General features: G+C 41.2%; 1 protein-coding gene across 12 annotated transcripts; it reads right to left on the minus strand.

The window, feature by feature from the left end:
• Positions 1–1,685: 1,685 nt before the first annotated feature.
• On the minus strand, positions 1,686–21,138 carry ZNF793 (zinc finger protein 793). Of its 12 annotated transcripts, none has more exons than XM_032390341.1 (8): positions 21,032–21,138; positions 19,702–19,843; positions 16,922–17,031; positions 12,831–13,003; positions 12,014–12,074; positions 6,166–6,292; positions 5,542–5,637; positions 1,686–3,619 (listed from the first exon to the last, which is right to left on the minus strand). In XM_032390341.1, the coding sequence occupies exons 5-8, from the start codon at positions 12,026–12,028 to the stop codon at positions 2,667–2,669; spliced, it is 1,191 nt and encodes a 396-aa protein (XP_032246232.1). In that variant the 5' UTR covers positions 12,029–12,074; positions 12,831–13,003; positions 16,922–17,031; positions 19,702–19,843; positions 21,032–21,138; the 3' UTR covers positions 1,686–2,666. The 12 variants fall into 12 exon arrangements, with proteins under 12 accessions (XP_032246232.1, XP_032246227.1, XP_032246224.1 ...); XM_032390336.1 differs by having other exon boundaries at positions 6,166–6,295; XM_032390333.1 differs by lacking the exon at positions 12,831–13,003 and having other exon boundaries at positions 6,166–6,295.
• Between the last annotated feature and the right edge of the window lie 393 nt (positions 21,139–21,531).

The following is a 21,531-nucleotide window of genomic DNA, read 5'->3' on the forward strand; positions in this document are numbered from 1 at the left end:
CTATTTTTTATTTTTTAATAGCTTTTATCCTGTGTTGATAAAATTAATCTAACTCCTAAACTGTACGTGTAGTCTTTCATTTTCCTTTAAGAACTTATGATTTAAAAAATTTAAATCTGAAATCCACCTGGATTTTTTTTATATGGTTGGTGCTGCTAGTCCAACTTTACTTTCTTCCTGATTAAAAGCCAATTGTAACAGAATTCTTTTTAAATAAACGATTCCTTTCCCCTATGGTTTGAAATTCTAGCTTTTCCATATATGAGAAAGTTCATATACACTAAGGTCTATTTCAGGGTATTCTATGCTGTTCCATTGATGTATTTATCGGTTCCTTTGCCAATACTTTATTAAAGTGACTTCATGTTATATTCCAACATCTGGTATGCAATTTTCTTTTTCATACTTTTCTTCTTTAGATTGTTAGAACAAATGTTTTTCCATAAGGACTTTAAGATCATTTCACATAAGATTAAAAAAAAAAAAAAGGCACAGACATTTAGTGTAATTCCAAAAGAAGTGCATATATGTTATTAGATGTTTACAGAGAGAAGCTTTTAATTTCTATACTGTCTTCTCAGAAAATTGTCTTTTAACTCAAAACAATTACTAGTCTCTTCATTTATTGATATACAATCATATCATCAGCAAAAAATTTTACCTTTTTTATTGTTTATACCAATTATTTAATTTTATTTTCTATTGCCTTCATTGGAAACTCTAAGACAATATTTAGTAAAAATAGACAGCAGTGAACACTTTTATCTCTAATACTATTAAATTCTTAATCTTCAAAAAATGGTTTTAACAGAATATATGCTATAGAGTTTTGGTAAAGAGAATCTTAAGTGGTTATTATATATTACAATTTAACTTACATGTTTGCAAAATTCAGTTAAATACCTTCCAGCATCTATGATGGCATCTTCTCTTTCAAACTGTTAATTTTGCTGATGTATTTCCTATTACTGCATTGGCTCTGCATTCTTGGAATAATTCTTACTTGGTCATTATAATACATCATTCTTAGGTATACTGCTGAATTCTATTTGCTATTATTCTAATTAAAATTTTTTGTTTCTAAACTCATGAGTAAGACTGGTTTGGGGTTTTCTTTTTTCCACTACTTTGATTTGGTTTTGGTGTTAAAACTTATTCTGACTTCATAAAATAAATTGGGGATCATAGTCTATGGGCTGAAATATTTCAAATAACACTGGTATTACTCTTTAAAAGTTAGATGAGGGGCACCTGGGTGGCTCAGTCACCCCTGGGCATCCGATTCTTGATCTCAGCTCAGGTCTCAATCTCAGGGTCATGAATTCAAGCCCCACGCTGGGCTCCATGCTGGGCATGGAGCCTACAAAAAAAAGTTAGATGAAACTAATTATAAAAACATCTGGGCCTGGAGCATTTTTCAATCCTAGATCTTTAATCACTTTTCCAAACTCTTCAATGGTAATTGTTCTATCAAGTTTCTACTTCTTATTGCAATTTTTCTAACTTACATTTTGCTAGAAAAACATTTATTTCCTCTTTTAAAAGCATGCTGATCTACAGTTGTAAGAAATATCTTTTATCATTCTTTTAATCACATCTTTATCTGTGATTGTTTCTTTTTTTTCCAAGTTTTTATTTAAATTCCAGTTAACATACAGTGTAATATTAGTTTCAGGTGTAGAATTTAGTGATTCATCACTTAAACACAACACCCAGTGCTCATGTGATTGCTTTCTTTCTCATTCTGGATCAGGCATTCTTATAGGGAGGCAAATCTTGAACAATATGGCCATTTGTTTTATTTGGATGACATGGCAGCTCAGGGAAGTAGACTTTGTTCAAAGACTGGAATGATGAAACAACTTGGGTTTTAGTGCCCAGGACATTCACAGGGAAATTGATAGGGAAGAAAAGTGGATGTTGCTGAATTAATTTGCAAAAAGAAAAAATAAAAACAGAAAAATTTTCCTTCTTTGGTCTCTGCATGAAGCATTTCTGAATTATAAGACTCATATAAACAGTGTCTTTCCTACTAATTTGCTGCAAGGCATGTTAAGCAAGACTAAGAAAACAGAAGAGGTGCACAATATACCATGGCCACACTACTTTTTGTCAAATAATGGCTGTGCTGAGTAATCAAGTTTATAGTATTTTGTTCATCCAATATTAGGTTGTGAAACTATTCCTTAGCTTTGCCTTTTTAACATTAACAAATGTTATTATCATTATTTTTTATATTGTTAAGACATTAAAAGACAATGGTGATATTTAAAGTGGAAAAGTTGGTGAATGGCATTCTACATACTACGTGACACATATGCTTGATATTCACAATTTACATTAAATTCACATTTACATTTCCAAAATATAATGCTTATTATGTGGCTCACTGTGGAATATACCAGAATATACCAATTCTCTTCACATATATTTTGTATGCTGTTGTCATTCCATTAACATATTTTTAAACTTTCATAAGCCAGAGTAACCATGTTTGTTTTATAAAGTATTTTCTACAATCTTTGTATAAAAATTTCTATCACAGTTAGAACATGACTTCCCTTATGGTAAAACATTTTGTCCAAATTCATTAAATCAATAAGATTCCTCCTAAAAATGAATGCCTCCACATATAATGATTAAGGCTTTCTCACAATTATCAGGTTTTAATTCCTATAGGCATTCTTTCTGGCATGAATTTTCTGATGTCTGCTGAGGTTTGGCTTCTGATAAAAAGCTTTGCCACATTCACTGCATCCATAGGGTTTTTCTCCTGTATGAGTTCTCCAATGTTTATTGAGGCATGACTTTTGGCTGAAGGCTTTCCCACATTCTCTGCAACGATATGGTCTTTCTCCTGTGTGTATTTTTCGATGTACATTGAGGTATGACTTCTCACCAAATGACTTCCCACATTCACTGCACACAAAGGGTCTCTCTCCAGTATGTGTTCTTTGATGTTCTCTGCGGTGTGACTTCTGAGTGAAGGCTTTCCCACAGAAAAAACATTCAAAGGGTCTTACCCCAGTGTGAATTCGCTGATGTTTAATGAGGGTTGACTTATGGGAAAAGGCTTTCCCACAGTCAGTGCATCCATATGGCTTCTCCCCAGTGTGACTTCTCTGATGCCTAATGAATTCAGACTTGTAGCAGAAGGCTTTCCCACACTCGCTACAGACATGGGGTTTCTCTGTAGGTGGAACCCTCTTACGTTTATACACAAGAGAATTGGTTACTGCTGGTTTATACATAAGTGCTGGGTTGTGGCTGAAAGCTTTCTCACAATGACTGCATTCCCAGAGTTTTTCTCCATTAGGTCTTCTATCATGGTTTGTACGTTGTAACAATTTCCCACATCCACAGCACTCATCTTGTTTTTTTGAATAGCTTCTCTTAAAACCAATAAAATCTAAATTATGGTTTGCACTCTTTCCACAGGAGTCCCAGTTAGTAGGGTTTTGAATTGAAGGAAAAACATTAGTGCTCAGAGGTGATATTTTCCCAAACTTATTGCTTTCATGGCTTCTTTCCTTGGGCAATGTTTTCTTGCTGATGAATGCACCTTGTTTCAAAATCATGTCTTGTCTTTTCCTCTGGACATTAACTTGACAAATGTTTTCTGGAGAAAATACAGCAGACCTTTCTTTATTCTATTAATATGATCTAGAATAAAATTACTTGAGAAATACGCTAAGAATTTAAACAATGCACAATACATGACCAGAAAGCATGAACCATAACTAAATGCAGGGAAGGGTGTTGTACAAGTAGAGAAGATTCACAACACTGGCACAAATGAAATGGAATATGTCAGAGGGTACAAAGTAATAACTTTGAAGAAGATGGGATATTGTAGAGCAGTGGTTGACAAACATGTTCTTAAAGGGCCAGAGAGTAAATTTTAGGCTTTGTGGGCCATATGGTTTCAGTCAAAATTACTCAACTCTCCCATTGTATTTGACAAACATAAGACAGTATATAAATGTAAAGGCATGGCTGGGTTCCAAAAAAACTTTATTTACAAAATCAGGTGGCCAAACTATAGGCTGTAGTTTGTCAGTCCTGTTACTGAGGTGTCATATAGAACCTTGCTATTCAATGTGTGGCTCTTGGGGCGCCTGGGTGGCTCAGTCGTTAAGCATCTGCCTTTGGCTCAGGTCATGATCCCAGGGTCCTGGGATCGAGTCCCACATCGGGCTCCCTGCTCAGCGGGAAGCCTGCTTCTTCCTCTCCCACTCCCCCTGCTTGTGTTCCCTCTCTCGCTGTGTCTCTGTCAAATAAATAAATAAAATCTTTAAAAAAAAAATGTGTGGCTCTTAAAAGAGGGAAAAGAAAGGCAGCTGATAGCCAGGTTACTATGGTTTCAGGAAGGTTGATGAGCGTAGTTTAATGACGCAAAATACATCCTAGAGGGCACCAGAATGTGATGGTTAAGAGTACTGGTTCTGAAACCTGACCACATGGGCTCAAATCTCTGTTCAGTCCCTTACTTTACTATATGTTCTTAGATAAGTTTCCTAACTTTTCTGTGACTGTTTCATTTGTAAATGGGGTAATAAAGGCTGGATATCTCACAGGTGTTGTAAGGGTTGAATGAAATGATATATGTAAAGGGCTGAGAACAAATCTGGCATAGAGTGAGCACACACATTGGCCAATACTTCTAGTGCTGTTGCTGCTACTACTACAACCAAGGTGGATGAACAGTGGATGGTAGTAATTTCAGAGACATCATTTTGGGAGAAGCATGAAAATGACTTGAATGTTTTTGGGGTTCATGTAATATTTAATTCAATTATGTGATTACTACACCAAGCGTAAGTGGCATAAACAGATTGGGAACAGACAGCACTGACTATTCTTGCTAAGCCCATGACTCTTGTGGAGAAGTAGAAGTTCAAAGGCATCCTTAAGAGTAGGTTACCAACACTTGGGGTGCCATGGGTATTGTTGGGATATTTTACAGAGCTGATGGGAAAGGGGCAGTTATTCTGAATGTTAAATGAAAGTAGTTAAGATGGGCCAAGCTCAGTCATGTGCTTTACTGCCCCGCTGTCCTTGGTTACCTGAAATTTAATACTTCCTCCTCTTGGACTTAAGGAAACTAAAGGACTAAGGGATAAGGAAAGGATGGGAAGTGAGAGTGTGGGTATGGCAGGCAGGTCTGGGGCATTTTACCTGGAAACTGTGAGAATAGGAAATAGGAAGGGACCAGCCGGAGCGGGAGAATGACAGAAGCTTATTTGTAAGAATGCCTGAATGTGAAAGAGAAGGTGTACTGAAAACCTTAAGAGACCAAGGATTCTAGAGAAAGGGCAATGGAGCAAGAACACAGGGAGAGATGAGATGAGGAGGAGAAGGAACACCTGGATAAAGGAGGTGGGGTGCATGGAGGATGAAGGGTCATCAAGAAGGCTAAAGCTCTCAGAGAAATGTCTCCAGCTGCTTGCAAAGCTCTAAGGCTTTTGAGAGCTGGACTCTGAACAAAATCCCAAAGGTGCCAGCCTCCCATAGTACCTCTTTTGCTGGATGTATACTTACCCTGACAGTGGCAGCCTGAGCATGCTGCCTCACAAATCCATGGTGCTTCTTCCTGCTCCAGCTTGAGGATCACATATGGTTTAGTGCCTTCATAACCTGTTCCAGGGAAATGATCCAGGCCTTGGGCTGAGCTCCTTGGTCTTCAGGGCCACTCAGGCAGCATTAAAGGCTGCACAACAGATATTGTACTTGGGAGAAGACTGTACACACACCTTGTCCAGAACCCAAAAGGAATTAGTAACCCAGGACCACTGAACCTCAAGCCAAATTCACTGAGGCAGCACAGTGTAAGAGTCAGGAACGCAGAATGTGCAGCCAGACTGCTGGGGTTCAAATCCTACTCTTGGCCCTGTATGTACTAGGTGAGTGACACTGGGCAAGTTACTTCGCCCATCTGCCTCTGTTTCCAAATGTGTAAAATAGTGGTACTAATAGTACCTACCTCATAAGGCTCTTAGGAGAATTAAATAAGTTAATACTTTAAAAGTGACTGAAATAGTGTCTGGCACATAGGAAGTATTTGGTACTTCTGAGGCTCTAGGTACCTCAGTTACTTTTAGCAACTGAAAAAGGAAAGGCGGTCATTCACGCATAATCTAGATTGTGTGGTGGAGCTGTTCTTACCCACTGAGACAAGGTTGCTGTAGGTCTCCAGCATCACATCCCGGTACAGTGCCCTCTGAGCAGGATTCAGCCTGTGCCACTCCTCTTGAGTGAAGCCCACTACCACGTCTTTGAAGGACACAGGTCTCTGCTGAGGATGAAATGGCATTGAGTCATGTGGGAAAATGCAGCCAGGGGTGGATGGTATGGAGTTTTTATGTTTCTAGGTCAGAGCTTATCATGATAATTTATCTATCTAGGATGCGCTTACATTCCTGGCTTTGGGCTATGTATGGTAGGGAAAATAATAATCACATTGGAACCCACTGTCATATACACTTTGAGTCAACATATATTGACTGAAGAAGACCTGCTGTGTGTAACCCAGTGCTGGCTGCTGGAGACATAGTCATGGATGGTTCCTGACCTCAAGGAGCTCACAGCCTGGCAGACGGCAATATGTAAAGCCATCCAGGTGAAAGTATATGAGCTATGGTGGCAGGACATCTAGGTTACAGAAAAGTGTGAATGGTCCATTAAATGTTTCAAGGTCTAGCAAGGCTTCAGAGCTAGGGGACATGTGGAGCTGAGTCTTCTCTGCAGAAAGATGGAGAAACTGCAATCCTCACAGACAGAGCAGCATGAACACAGGCATGGGGATAGAACAGTGATTTTAAGGGCTGCGAGGCTCTCAGTAACAGGAGGAGTATAGAGGGGCGTATGAGTGATGAGATGATGGACTTTAGGACAATGGAAAATCTATCAAGGGAGAGGTGTGTGTAGAAAGCACATTCTATTAGGCATGTGGTAAGTTTCTTGATCCCATGTCAAGTGGTACAGCGGTAACTCTAAGCAGACTGAAAAGTTAAGAAAATACCTTGTATCCCTAGAGGAACCACTAAAATCATAGTGCAAAGAGGTGTACTGAAGTAAATGAAGTAATGAATTCCAAAAAATATTCATTTAATTCACACAAACACACACGTAAAGAGAAGAAATAGAGGAATAAAAGCACATGGGACAAATAAAAAACCAAATACTAAAAAGATACAAATCCAACGTAACAATAATTATACTTATATTCAATGATAGTAAATTATAATATAAATTAATATATGACTGAACACTCCAAAAGGCAGAGATTGTTAGGCTGGATTAAAAAAGCAATGCTGGGGTGCCTGGGTGGCTCAGTTGGTTAAGCGTCTGCCTTCAGCTCAGGTCATGATCCCAGGGTCCTATAATCGAGCCCCGCATCGGGCTCCCTGCTCAGCGGGGAGCCTGCTTCTCCCTATCCCTCTGCCACTCCCCCTGCCTGTGCTCTCCTGCTCTCTCTCGTGAAATAAATAAAATCTTTAAAAAGATAAAATAAAAAAGAAGTGCTGCCTGTAAGAGATACAAAACTCACAGATAATTTGCAAGTGAATGGATACAAAGAGAAATGTAGTGGGTGACCTGGAGGGAAGTGAAAGCAAAAACTGCAATAATGCAGGTAGAAGATGGTGTTCGCAAGTGGGACAGTAAAAATGAGACAGAGAAGGACCATTGTAAAGAAGAGCAGAACCTGCAGCTTAACTGGTTGTGGGGGGGTGAAGGAGGGGTAAGGGTAACACCCAAGTATCTCAAAGCCAACTGGGTGATGGTGAATCAGACATGAGAAAAACAGCAGAAACAAAGAGGATGTGTTGTTAGACATGTCTGGGGACACATGGGTGGAGACACTTAGCATGCAGCAGGATGAACATAGAATCTTGTATCAGAAGCAAGATCAGGAAGGGAGCTAAAGCTCTGGAAGCAGCAGCAGAGAAGTGGTAGCTAAAGTTGTCAGTGTGGGATCTCTCTGCAAGGAGACAGGATGAGCAAAGTGTCCAGGCCAGAGCCCCAAGGGACCCTAATAGATTTCAGCTGGAGACCCAAGAGGACTTACAGGTACTAACCTAAGAGGGCACCTGTGATATTGTGATATATTAAGAAATATATATTTGGTTTTCCTTCCTCGTTCCTGGAACAGAGCTTCTTAAACCCTTGTAACTTCCTGAGTAACAGGGGTAATAGGAGTGTCTTTTGTTATTCCTAACAAGCCTCAGTCAACAATACACAAGTTTATGCCAATGACATGGAGGAAGGGGGCTAGTTGCCAGAGGAACTAACCATATGATTAGAGGGCTGGAACTTTCAGCCCCCTTTTCTACCCCGCCCAACCTCTGGGTCAGGGGATGGGTGGTACCAGAGATTGAGCTAATTACCAATCAATGATTTAATCAACGATGCCTACATCATGGAAATCTCATGAAAACCCTGAAGAGCTTCCAGGCTGGTGAACACATCTGGGAAGATGCACACCCCAAACTCCAGACAGAAGCTCATGTGCTCAGGACCATTCTGTACCTTGTTATCTGGCTTTTCATTTGTATCCTTTATAATAAACCTGTAATAGTAAGTAAAGTGTCTCCCAGATTTGTGACTCACTATAGCAAATTATCAAAACTGAAGAGGGAGTCATAGGAACCCCTGACTTATAGCTAGTTGGTCAGAAGTTCAGGTGACAACGTGAGATTTGTAATTAGCATCTGAAGGGGGGGGCAGTCTTGTGAGACTGAGTCCCTAACTTGTAGGGTCTATGCTAACTCCAAGTTGAACTAAGCTGTAGGACACCCAGTTGGTGTCCATGGAGAATTGGGAGAATTGTTTGGTGTAGGGAAAAAACTCCCCTATTCCTTGAGTAGAGGAAACAGTACCTATGCTATATCTTCAAGTGACTGTAAAGAACTGAACTTTCCCCAAAGAGAGGTCTGATCTTTGCACTCAGCTCCTGGGAGTTAATCTCTAAGCCCCTGCAATGTTCTGTTTGGTAAGACCGTCTTTGTTTACCTGGAGGCCTTGGGCCACATGAGATAGTCTAACAATGTGATTTCTGGTGGGGGCTTTGGGTCACAGGCATCAGCTCAACCTCAGGAGGAAGCTGTACATCTCTTTAAAAAATGTGGGGTCCTACAGTGGCACCTGAGCAGTAGCCCAAGCAGATAGACCTGAAGGCAGGACCTGGCACGTGAGACCCTAGACCCATACAAAGGCCATGTACAGAGGAGGTACCAACCAGATATCCTCTCTGATGTCAGAATAACATACCATGGTAGTGGGAGAACTGCAGTCAGTCTTTTACCACAGAGCATGGAGCCTGGCTAAGTTGACAGGCCTGGGTCGGTATTTCCCAAACAGAGCTAATTGGAGTGGGAGGGGATGGGATGGGATGGGATGGGATGGGATGGGATGGGATAGAACAGAACAAAATAGAAAAGATGTAATTTGACACCCATAAAGGCATGTCATTTTCACCAAACATAGGGACGAAGAGGAAAGAGATGGAAGAAACATTAAGGTTGTAAAATTACCATCACTTAGTGACTGAGTGTGAGAATGGGAAGGCAGGGAGAAGTCAAGGATATGGTCCTGGCTTGTCCAGTGGGATGGTACCATCTCCTGAGATGGGAAACTGTGGCACAAAGAGGTTCAGAGACTTGTGCAAGGTCATACAGACGGTAAGGTCTGGGATTCAAACTCAACAGTCTGGCTCCAAGCCTGTGCTCTCACCCAGTGTATGCTGTTGCCTTCTGCACAGAAGGGGGCAAACGGTACAGTCTACTTTAGCAGAACAATCGGAAAGCATCTTCTGATTTCAGCCTCAAAAAAGTCACCTGGGCCCTTGGCCAGAAAAGCTTTAGTCAAGTAGGGAGAGAGGATGCCGGACTCAAGAAAGAATAAGAAACAGGATATGGAAACATCAAGAGCAGGAAGTCCCTACAAGAGATGGAAGGAGGCCAGGGGAGAAAGGAAAGGCCTTTGTGGTTTGGAAGTGGTGATGGTTTCTAGGGTTGGAGGCACTGACAATGGTTGTAGGGACAAGGGAAAAGATCTGGGAAAGGGGAGAGGATGGGTCTCCAGAAAGAGATGTCCCTCCTGGAGGGAGGCCTCCAAAGAGGTGGAAATGTAGGAACTCAGGGGCTGAGGGGGAGTCCTGTCAGGACGCAGGGAACTTCACCATCATAAGATGGTGAGGAAGGTAGGGGGAGCTGGGAACTCTTCACACCAAGACTTCGTGGGGACTAAGATGTTCACTGTTTGCTGCCAAACTAGTAAAGACAGTAAAGGGAATGACAGTAATTTAAATAATGGACAGCTCATCTGTTCCTCAGTCTAGATCAAGGACACAGATACCCTGGACCAAAATCAGGACTTCCATAAATGGGGAGGAATCTTCCTGCCCGCTCCTTTTGAAAATAAATAATATTTGTATTTTCACTTTCCTCTAACTGAACTTTAGCATTTTATTCCATTACACATGTGGCTGCAAAGTACAGAGGAGTTAAAACTTCCTGCAACTCTGACACTGATAGAAAACTTTAACACTTCATTGGGAAACTAAGTCATGATGCTTCTGGTCACCTCGAAATCCAGGAGTTCTGTGGGGCTAATACTCAACTCCAAGGGAAGAGCTGAACCACTGTAGAAAACATGCTTCTACATTGGTTAGTTATCGTTAAGAATTTTGTCCTCTCTGCCAGTGCTTCTCACACTTACAAGAGCATAAGGATCACCGAGAGCTTGTTAAACATAGATTCCCAGGCTCCACCCTCAAATCACTTGATTCAAGCAGGTCTGGGGTGGGGCCTGCCATTCTGTATGTCTAACAAGCTCCTTGGAGAAGCCCATGTCCTGGGACCACACGGTTAGCAGCAGTGTTGCTCTACCTCAGCCATAAGAAGGCCCCTCAGGGAAATGTCTTTAGAAAATGCCTTGAAAAGCTAGTTTTCTCTTAGAAATAACAGCAAGCTTCTATCCTATGGCCAGTGCAAATCATGGGCTGTGTTTGCCTTTTTGCTGGGCCACCAGGAAGACCACAGTTAACGACTCCTGTTGGACTGTTTCGTATATCTGTATTCCAACAAAGAAGGTTCCTTGCATCATTCCTTGTAATATCAAATTTGGAAATTACCTGAATGTCATAAAATGGAGGGCTAGTTAAATCAGTCATATTCCATGCGTAGGATGGAGCATTATGTACCTTGTTTAAAAAAAATGGTGTGGGGGCGCCTGGGTGGCTCAGTCGTTAAGCATCTGCCTTCGGCTCAGGTCATGATCCCAGGGTCCTGGGATCTAGCCCTGCATTGGGCTCCCTGCTCCGCAGGAAGCCTGCTTCTCCCTCTCCCACTCCCCCTGCTTGTGTTCCCTCTCTTGCTATGTCTCTGTCAAATAAATAAATAAAATCTAAAAAAAAAAAAAAATGGTGTCGTCCCAAGTACTAATATGTACAATCTCTAAGATATTTTATTTGGGAAAAAAGGGGGTAGAGTAGTATGTATAATAAGGGTCTTGCCATTGTATCTATGTGTAGACAGAAGCTGTGATGTTCCACTCAAATCCCCCTGAAGGACTGAGGTATTCTCCCAGCTGTTAGAAGACTGGCTACTGCAGGCTTGAGACCTTTTGCAAAGTGCCCTTGGTCAAAGGGAGCTACCCACGCAAACTTATGTCCCCTCCCTGGGGCAGCCTACACCAGTGACTGGTTGATTTCAGAATATAAAGGCCTCCTTCCCTCCATTCAAGACAACAGCAAGGGCCATCCCAGCTCCAAAGCATCTTGTAAGGTCAGCTGGTGCCTTTATTTAAATCCCTCTGCCTAATCCTGCTTCCTTCGCTCCTTATAAGTGTTCTAAGAGTCTCCCTAGTAAACCTCATGTGTGCAAATCTCCCACCTCCAAGTCTGTTTTCTGAGAACCCAGCCTGTGATAAAGTATACATGCTTGAAATGCACATATTTTTTCTAGAACAGTTTCCCAAGAAGGGAAACTCGACTACTTTATGTCACACTTACCTGGTACTCAATCATTTTCTGCTGTTCTTGGAAAAAGATTTGAGTCCTGTGAAGACAGAGACTGGGGGGAGGAGGATGGAGAAAGAGAGAACAGAGCTGTGAGGGACCAGGCCCGTCTCGGAACTTGCAAAGTCCCTACATAAATCTTGTACAAAAATCCATGCTTGAAATCACTGTGGTAAAAGAAAAAAAAAAATGGTGGCATTCAATTCAGAATGTGAATGCATAAAACAGACCTCCCAGGAAGTAAAAGCTGCTACCAAGTAAGAAGTAAAAATTTATTAAAAACCAAAATCTTTAAAACTTAAATAACTGTCCCCATGGGAGATGGAGCCAAATTCATGCTGAGTGGGATCACCCCTGCAGAACAATACATTTTCTCTGAAAGGCAAAAAAGGCTTGGGTTTTGCCTCTTATTTACTTTTAAAGTTGCACTTGTTCACCTACCGGTGTTTATGAAGTCCTATATTTGGGATGCTTTTTCTATAATAATATTAACATTAAAAAAGCATATACTGAAAAAGTATATACTATAACTTATTACAAAGAACTCAAAGCAAAATAAAATAACTGTATAACATCAGTTAAAACTGATGGTTACTTACACTGTGGTACGAATGATTACTGAAAGGCTACACCTGGTTATTTATCCAGTGTATTATTAAATGTTGTTGTTAAAAAATATTTTTCAACAGATGAGAACAAACAACTATTATTTTTAATTAAGATGTTTAATTAAAGAGATAACTATGTGGCTTAAATTATAAAAGAAAAAGGGTAAATCATAGATTAAGAATGTAACTATTTTATGACATACTTGAATGTTTAATGGTAAAATCATCAATGGGATAACTCATGGTTTTAAAACTTATATCTTTTGTGGCTGTGTCACTGCAATTGGAAAAACCTGCTAGTGCCCAGATCCTGATCTCTTCCACTGGTTTCACTAAAAGGGAACTCGAGCTCCTTGGAAAATGGCTGAGTCCACATCTGGGGAAAAGAACACAAGAAGCACCTCTGTAATCCTGAGTGCCAGAAAGCAAAGACACTTCTTCAGGGATAGGTGCTGGCAAGGGGGCAGAGGAACCAGCCTCAAGGGCTCCAACCATGTGAGGAGGAGTGGTAAGAGCAAACTGCTCATATCTACCAGAGCTAAACATGAATACTTCATGGTCTAGGAATTCCATATGAATGCATACGTTCACAAACTTTTAGTCTACAAAAACTATGAATTTGTAGTGAAATTCAAAAATCAAAATATTAACTTTTTTCTCTTAAAATAACAGGTACTGTAACTAAATAGGACTACTAAAACATGGAGGCTCCTAATTTCCAAAACATCCATACATACTAAACTGGTACAAAAAACTAATAAAGAATGTTTAGGTTTTTCTTTTTTTTTTTTTTTAAAGATTTTATTTATTTATTTGACAGAAAGAGACATAGTGAGAGAGGGAACACAAGCAAGGGGAGTGGGACAGGGAGAAGCAGGCTCCCCATGGAGCAGGGAGCCCGATGCGGGGCTCGATCCCAGGACCCCGGGATCATGACTCGAGCCAAAGGCAGACACTTAACGACTGAGCCACCCAGGTGCCCCAAGAATGTTTAGGTTTTTCACTCACAGAAGTGAGAAACCTTATAAAGAGGTCTGAAAATACTGTGCCAATAATCGACAGCCTGGAATTAAAAATCGACATTCAGGAGTGACAAGAGCTTTCACGCATAGCTGATGGGATTGTCATTTGGTTCAACCATAAGGGAAACTGGCCATATCTACTAAAAGCTTCCAGATGGTTTAGTGATTAGCAGAGGACACCAGATTCAAGGGGAGAAAATTCTTTCAAAATGAATACATTCTTCAGGGCGCCTGGGTGGCTGTCGTTAAGCATCTGCCTTTGGTTCGGGTCATGATCCCGGGGTCCTGGGATCGAGCCCTGCTTCAGGCTCCCTGTTCTGCAGGAGGCCTGCTTCTCCCTCTCCCACTCACCCTGCTTGTGTTCCCTCCCTGTGTCTCTCTCTGTCAAATAAATAAATAAGTAAATCTTTAAAAAAAAAATACATTCTTCTAGCTTTGTTTTACAGAAGTCTTTTCTCACTAATCTATTGACAAATCATCTTTTTAAAAAGGAAATGATTCTAAAGTGCTGGAAAGATTAAGAAAAAAAAGTGCTGGAAATATTCTCTGTCATGATCTGGGTGGTGGGTACATGAGGATACACATATGGAAACATTCGTAACACTATAGTGCAAAATGAGTTAATCATTTACTTTTCTCAGTGGACAATAAATATCCACTATCTCTTAATTGTATGAAAATGCTTTGAAATATTGTACAGGTCAGAAAGCACAGTTAGTGTAAAACAGGCATTTAGCTATCAGGACTGAGCAGTGAGCTTATTATGCCTTTTATTTATTTTTTTAAAATTTTTTTATTGTTATGTTAATCTTATTATGCCTTTTAAAAGATTTTTTTTTTACCGAGGTATAATTTACATATAATAAATGAATCAGTTTAATTGCATAGTTCGATGAGTTTTGACATATGTATTCATTCACCCACATAACTCCCACACAATCAGGATATGGGACATTTCCAGGAACATCCTGTTCACAAGATATAATAATGAATTTGTCTTAATGGTGTTAAGATTAACTACTTACATTCCTGTCTCTTCTATAGGAGAAATAAAAAAAGTGATTTCCTTGAATGTTAAATAAAATACAGATACTTCTTTGCTTAACTAACACATTAATCAAGTTATACCAGTAAGTCAAAAAAGTAGTTAAAAAAAAGTATGATCTACTGTTTGAATTTCATTTATATGAAGGTCAGAAACAGACAACCCTAACCTATGTGATAGCTATGACTAGGCACTGCTTGGGAGGGGTGGGGGAAGGCTTTGGGGTGCTGGAAATGTTCTCTATTATGATCTGGATGGTGGGTACATGAGTGTGCACATATGGAACAATTCATTAAGCTACACACTGTTCTCTATGCACGTTACACCTCAAGTTAAAAAAGAATCCCCACAATCCCATTATTTAAAAAATACATGTGTAGAAAAGCTTTTGGTATGAAATACAATAAAATGTTATTAGTGCTTCGATTTGGGTTGAAACACACACACACACTTTTCATTATCTATATATCACTGTTTCACTGCCTTTTTTCATCATGAGGGAAGCCACAGAAGGGCTTTAAAAGGGGGGGGGGGGTTCTCTGAGAGAACTGAACCGTCCACCAGGGACCGAGCTGGAAGGAAAGGCCTGCAGCCCAGCAGACTGGGGCAGTTAATCCAGCTTTGATAACTAGTCGATTCTCTAAAAGAGTACACCCCCTCTCTTATCCTCCTGGATTTAGCTACTTGCTTGGGCCTGTTCTGTCCACGGCTGCAAGGTGTCAGCCGAGTGGTGGTGTGGCAAATGTGCTAGTGAGTGTGTGTCCGGAGGCCTGTGTTCTGGCTCTGGCCCTATGACCTGGGAAAGTCACTTCCTTCACCTTTAAATGAGATGGCAGCATCAGTGGGTGAGAAACCACTGGTAAGAGCTGGATGAAAAACAGGATATTTATATAGTATCTAAATATCACCCCCCCCAGATATTTATTAATTATAAAATGAAAAATTGTAACTCTGCCCTGGAGAAACCTGGCAGACATCACCTTAACCAAGTGATTAGTTAATATCACAAGTGACGGGACACAAGTCATGTGCCCCCTGATATGATGCACCATGATGGGCACAACATCCCTTCTGTGATATTCTGCCCAAAATGCATACTTGAATCTAATCACAAAGAAACATCAGACAAAATCATGTTGAGTGGCAGTAATACAAAATAACTGGCCTATACTCTTCAAAAGTGTTGACTTCATGAAAGACAAAAAGACTGAGGAACTGATTCCCATTAAAGGAGACTTTATAAACGGGTATGTCAACTAAAGGTAGTCTGTGATCCTGAACTGGATTCTGGAATGAAAAATGAAATGTTATTATGAAATGACATTATTGGTTCACATCTGAGTAAGGACTGTGGATTAGATAATGGTATTAAATCACTGTGTTAAATGCCTGATTTTGAAAATTGCACTATGGTTATATAGGAAAATGCTCTCATTCTTAGGAAATGCACACCGAAGTATTTTGGGGTAAAAGAGCATCATATCTGTAACTTATTCTCAAATACTTGAAAAGAAAAGGGTAAAAATAATATATATTTATAATATAACACATATATACATATACAGAGACAGCATGAGAATGTAAGCGTTTGGGTGAGTGTAGATGAAGGATATATAAAAACTGACAATAATATCCCTGCAAATTTTTCAAATAAAGTTTAATTTAAAAAAAAATCTATAGCTATAGTAGGTCTGCTGCCACCATCACTCTGAGAATCCAGGGACTTTTCTGCCCCTTAGTCAGGATGGAGTGAACTCCCCATATTCCCAGAGGCCAGGTGAGGTGGCAAAAATGACAAGGCTACAACTTCGAGTCCAGAAACTGCCGGTAAGAGTAAGGAAGTGGGCTGGCTATATCACATGCTACAAGATGGCAGAATGCACTGTGTTGGACCGATGTCTCCTTCCCTTGAGAAAACATGCCTATCTCACTTGGCCTTCCCTGCTTCCCCCTTCACTTCTGTCTCTCTGAATCTTGGGACCCAACCCTCCCCCTACCATGGAGGGTCCCTGGAAGGAGCGACACCAAGTTGAGTCTTGCTCAGCTTCTGGCTCAGGGATGATGCTATTTCCTGTTACTTAGCAGTCTTTGCTCTGGCAAGAGGTCTTGGAACCTAGGTGCTTCCTTCAGAAGAGATTCTTGTCCCAAGTTTCCCCTCTCCAAATCCAGAGGGTCTTCAATCTGGCCTGCTTGTCCCTCACAGCTCCATCTCTCCACAGTAACTCACCCTCAGCTGCAGCCCCAGGCAGGGCCTTCTGTCGACTTGACCAAGGTCCTGGGAAGCCCTGCTGTCAGCGAGGTGGCGGGACCCACAGGTATACAAGGTACTCAGGTAACCTGAAGATAAACAGACCCCATGATAAGAGTCATCCATCAGTCCCTCCCCAAATACTCTCTGAGGCCCAAGAGGAAGAAGCCTGCAGAGGACTGTGTAGGAGATAGAGCTGAGTGATGGCTTGCTTTGGGTTTGGGGCAGGGGTATCTTCTGGAAGAACTGTGAGCCTCAGAATCACTCAGAGAGAAGTTTGAACCAAGCAATTTCTCTAACCAACTGAGGGGAATCTAGGCCAAACAATTTACCCCCCTGGGGTTGTTTCCTTATGTGTGAAAACAGGAATGATAAATGATAAAAATAATTTTAAAAAGCCCATTTCTAGAGGCTTTCTGTAAGTTACCTCATTTAATACATATTCAGGTAAGGCTGAAAGGGGCTGAATTATGAATTAACACCTGTTTTCCCAGATAACTCAGGTTGGATATGAGCGACAGAGGCTTCTCTGCCCCAGAGTGAATCTACCAGATGTTCTAGGTTCCCTGAGAAAGACTCCTTTCAGAATATCCTACATTTGCTGAGCCATTGTGTCTTAGCCCCAGGGCAGGCAGCCCCTACAAAGACTCTTTCAAGCTGCCTAATTCAGGTCTCTGCAGTCAAAAGTCAGTCTCTAAAAAGCCAGACATTTTGACAGGGAGCTTTGAGATTCCCCTCTGAGTATCTACAGAGAAGAGCCATCCTCAACTCGTTAACTTCCTTAACAGGACCCTTATTCCAAGTCTACTCCAAACCCACAGGGTCCAATTCACTGTGCATGTTTTTGACTTCTAGAAGGACTAGCAGAAAACAGGCAATCTCAAATGGCCAAGCCAGGGCTACAGGTCAGAATTTTGTTCTGGTGTTTGGTTTTAGAGTCTCGGACAAAACTTCTCCATGGTATGAATGTTTTGCCCTCAGATTATTTCTATGATTCCATTTAATTCAAGTTCAAAAATGGACAAAATTAGTCCATTATATTAGACCCAGAGGTGGAAGTGAGTACTGACTGATAAAGAAGGCTTCAGGGTGCTAGAGATGATGTATATCTTTTTTTTTTTTAAAGATTTTATTTATTTATTTGACAGAGAGAGAGACATCGAGAGAGGGAACACAAGCAGGGGGAGCGGGAGAGGGAGAAGCAGGCCCCCCGCCAAGCAGGGAGCCTGATGTGGGGCTTGATTCCAGGACCCCGGGACCATGACCTGAGCCGAAGGCAGACGCCCAACCGACCGAGCCACCCAGGTGCCCCGATGTCTATCTTAATCTTGGTTGTATTTATATGATTTTCCGCAATGTAGAAATTCACTGAGCTGTACCCTTAAGATAAGCATACTTGACTGTATGTACGTTATACCTCAGTTTTTAAAAAAGAGTATTTAATGACCTGGAAAAATGTTTGTTGTACAAATAAAATGAAATAATCTGGATGCAAACTTAAAAAACTTTCACGCACAGCCACATACTGCCTCCCTCTTCCTACCCCCCCCCCCCCCCCCCCCCCCCCCCCGGTATGAATGTTCCATCTATAAGAGTTCAAAAACAGGCAAAATTAATCAGTGATGTTAGAAACTGGGAGAATGGTTCCCCCTGGCAGGGTAGTAACAGGGAAGGCATATCATGGAGGCTTGCAGGGTGCTACAATGTTCTGTTTTCTGATCTGAGTACATTACCCAAGGGTGTTCCTTTTGTGACAATTCACTGAGCTGCATATTTATGTATATCTCTGTATGTATCTTATATCTCAGCAAAAGGCTGATGTTAAAAATTTTAAAAAGAAAAATTACTTGTTCCTAAACCTGGCACTGAACACACCATAGGTGATGAAGGAAAACAGCCACGAGAAAAAGAAAATGCCCTTAACTCCTAACTCATCCAAGCTCATGACTTCTGCACCAAAGCAACTACATGTTTTTGATTCTGTGCAACTGAAAACAGAGGCTATCTGCTCTAAAAACTAAAGCTTGATGTGTATGGCTTCTGAAAGTTATTTACCTGCCTTACCTTTCAGCTTCCTTTGTTTCAGAAGATGTTATAGTTACTGTGCTTTGTCTGGGGACTACAGAAGGATCAAATATAATATTTTAAAACAACAAAATATTGTTTTGGCATTTCACCCTTTTATTAAGCTAATGGTCAAAATCTTATTTCCGTTTTATTTGTAATCTTGTCTCAGCCCATCTTAATTACCAGTAGTTTGACTTTAATTTCAGTGAAGAGCAGTTTCTAAAAGTAGCTTTAAGTTCTGTTTTTGTGGTTTTATCTTTATTGAATTATTCTACCAGGATATTACAAGGAACAGATTCAAGGAGGTCAAACGTGTCATGCCTAAAAAAATACAGAACAAGGCAAAAAGATTCTTAGAACACAGTAACTTCCAGATCCAGTTTCTTTTCCTTACATAATTTATTTATTTTTCTTTTTTTCCCCAGCCATATTGAAGTATGTGGCATACCTTATTGAGGTATGTGACATATAAAATTTAAGGTGTACAATACCATGATTTGATATATGTATATATTTCAAAATAATTACCACAATAGGGTTAGTTAACACTTCCATCACCTCACATAATTACTTTTTGTATGCGTGTGGTGAGAACATTATTTTTAAGTTAAGCCTAGGTAAAAGTATTTTCCAAACACCCTCAAAGTGTTCCTTTGACCAAATCTTTTACAATTATCAGTTTAGATACTTACTCAGTAAGTTCTTTGTTTTCTAACCACAGGCAAAGTCACATCCATCCTAGCTGCCATGGGGTCAGACTAGATTTCCAGAAACCAGACTCACCCTTGGGATGTTGTCACAGATGGATACGTCATTACCGTTGCCAGAAAGGGCCTTAAAGGAAACATTAAAAGAAATATGCACTAAATCCTTGGCAAAAGCAATAGAAGCCACATTTTTAATAACATGGTACTTCAGGTAAGTTTAACACTTAGTCTTTTCAAAGCACTTTCATTAACATGGGGAGCAATCAAAAGGGTTTGATGTGGGCTTTTGCGGAGGGACTAGACTGAACTGAACTGACTGTTCCATCAGCTGGAGAGTGTTACAAGGGTGAAGTGTGCTCCCATTATGCAGGGCTGCAGCCTCAAATCCTTAACTCTCCATGCCCAACCTCTAAATTTCACAATCCTTCTCAACACCCATTAAGCTTCCTACTCATAGACATATATAGTGCCCCAATCTACAACAAACGTTCTTGTAGTCACTGATATCCCTGTATGTCCAAACATGACCATCAAAGACTGCTAGTCAGTGACTACAAGGCTCACTGATACGTTCTGATTGCCCAACAGTGAATTACACAGATCCCTAATCATGAACCCATACTGATCTCCAATGATATCCCAATGAGTGGACTATCAATTGCTGACTCCCACAGTCCCACCTCCCCCCCAATTATTGACAGTCCCAATCACTGACCCCCATTGATCCCTGTGTTCTCCATTCCCTGATCTACAAAAGTCCAATCACTAATACCCTCAGATTGCTCCTCCCATCCATGATCTAAAGGAAGTCTCAATCACTGATGGCCTAAAGCATTTCTCTAAACACTGGTCCCCATTAACCCCTCCCATCACTTAACCTCAAAGTTTCCACAATCATCACTTCCAGGTACCCAAACAGAACTTAGAACCTCCAATCACTGACCCTCTCAGGCTTCGAACATTGAGCTCTAGTGCTGTTCAAATCAGTGTTTTTGAAGCACCCCACTTGGCAGCAGACCCCTGAAGACCACTATAAACTGATCACCACTCACTCTGCCAATCAAGAAATCGAGAACCCTCATTTATTGATTCCCAAATATTCCCAATCCATCTTCACAGACACTGCCACCGACTCCCACAAACCTCCACCAGCCACCACAGACCCCCACGAGGCTCCCACGTCCAATCACTTAACCCCTTCAGTACCCTCGTCTCTGACCCTTACGGGCACCCATGACTGACCCAGTCGGGCCACCGTAGTCGCCCGATCACTACCCTACAGAGGTCTTTAATCTTGACTGTTCCTCACACTGACCTTTCCCATTTTTCCTGGATCCGCGCCCATAACCCGAAATTGATCGCCGGACCACGGCGCCTCGCCGCAGTATAATCGCTTCCCATCCCAACTGGCCAGTGCGCAGACTCAGTCGCGACTTTGAGGCTGTCGGCCGCCACCTGGCAACCTTCCAACGCACAGGATTCTGGGTTTCTGAACTTTAACGGGAGGTATGATGGCCGCGCCCTCTCGACATCTTGTTGGGGGAGGCCATGTTTAAATCTGAGCCGTACAGCGGTGATTAGGCCCTTTGTTAGACCAGAGGGTTAAGCTATTTTAGGGCTGGGAGAAGCAAGTGCTCCTGGGTCCGTAAACACTGACGTCCCTACTGTTTTTAACTTCTCAGGAGCCCAAACCTCCCGTCATCAATACGGAGGCGCCCTGACCTCCAAACTGAGCTTTCTTTGTCTCCAGCAGCGCAGGCGCTGAGGTAAGATGGCCACGTACATTTATACAGTTTATTGCAGTGGGCGGGGCCA

This window comes from Phoca vitulina, unplaced genomic scaffold (genome assembly GCF_004348235.1).
Source record: "Phoca vitulina isolate PV1807 unplaced genomic scaffold, GSC_HSeal_1.0 scaffold58, whole genome shotgun sequence".
Taxonomy (NCBI): domain Eukaryota; kingdom Metazoa; phylum Chordata; class Mammalia; order Carnivora; family Phocidae; genus Phoca; species Phoca vitulina.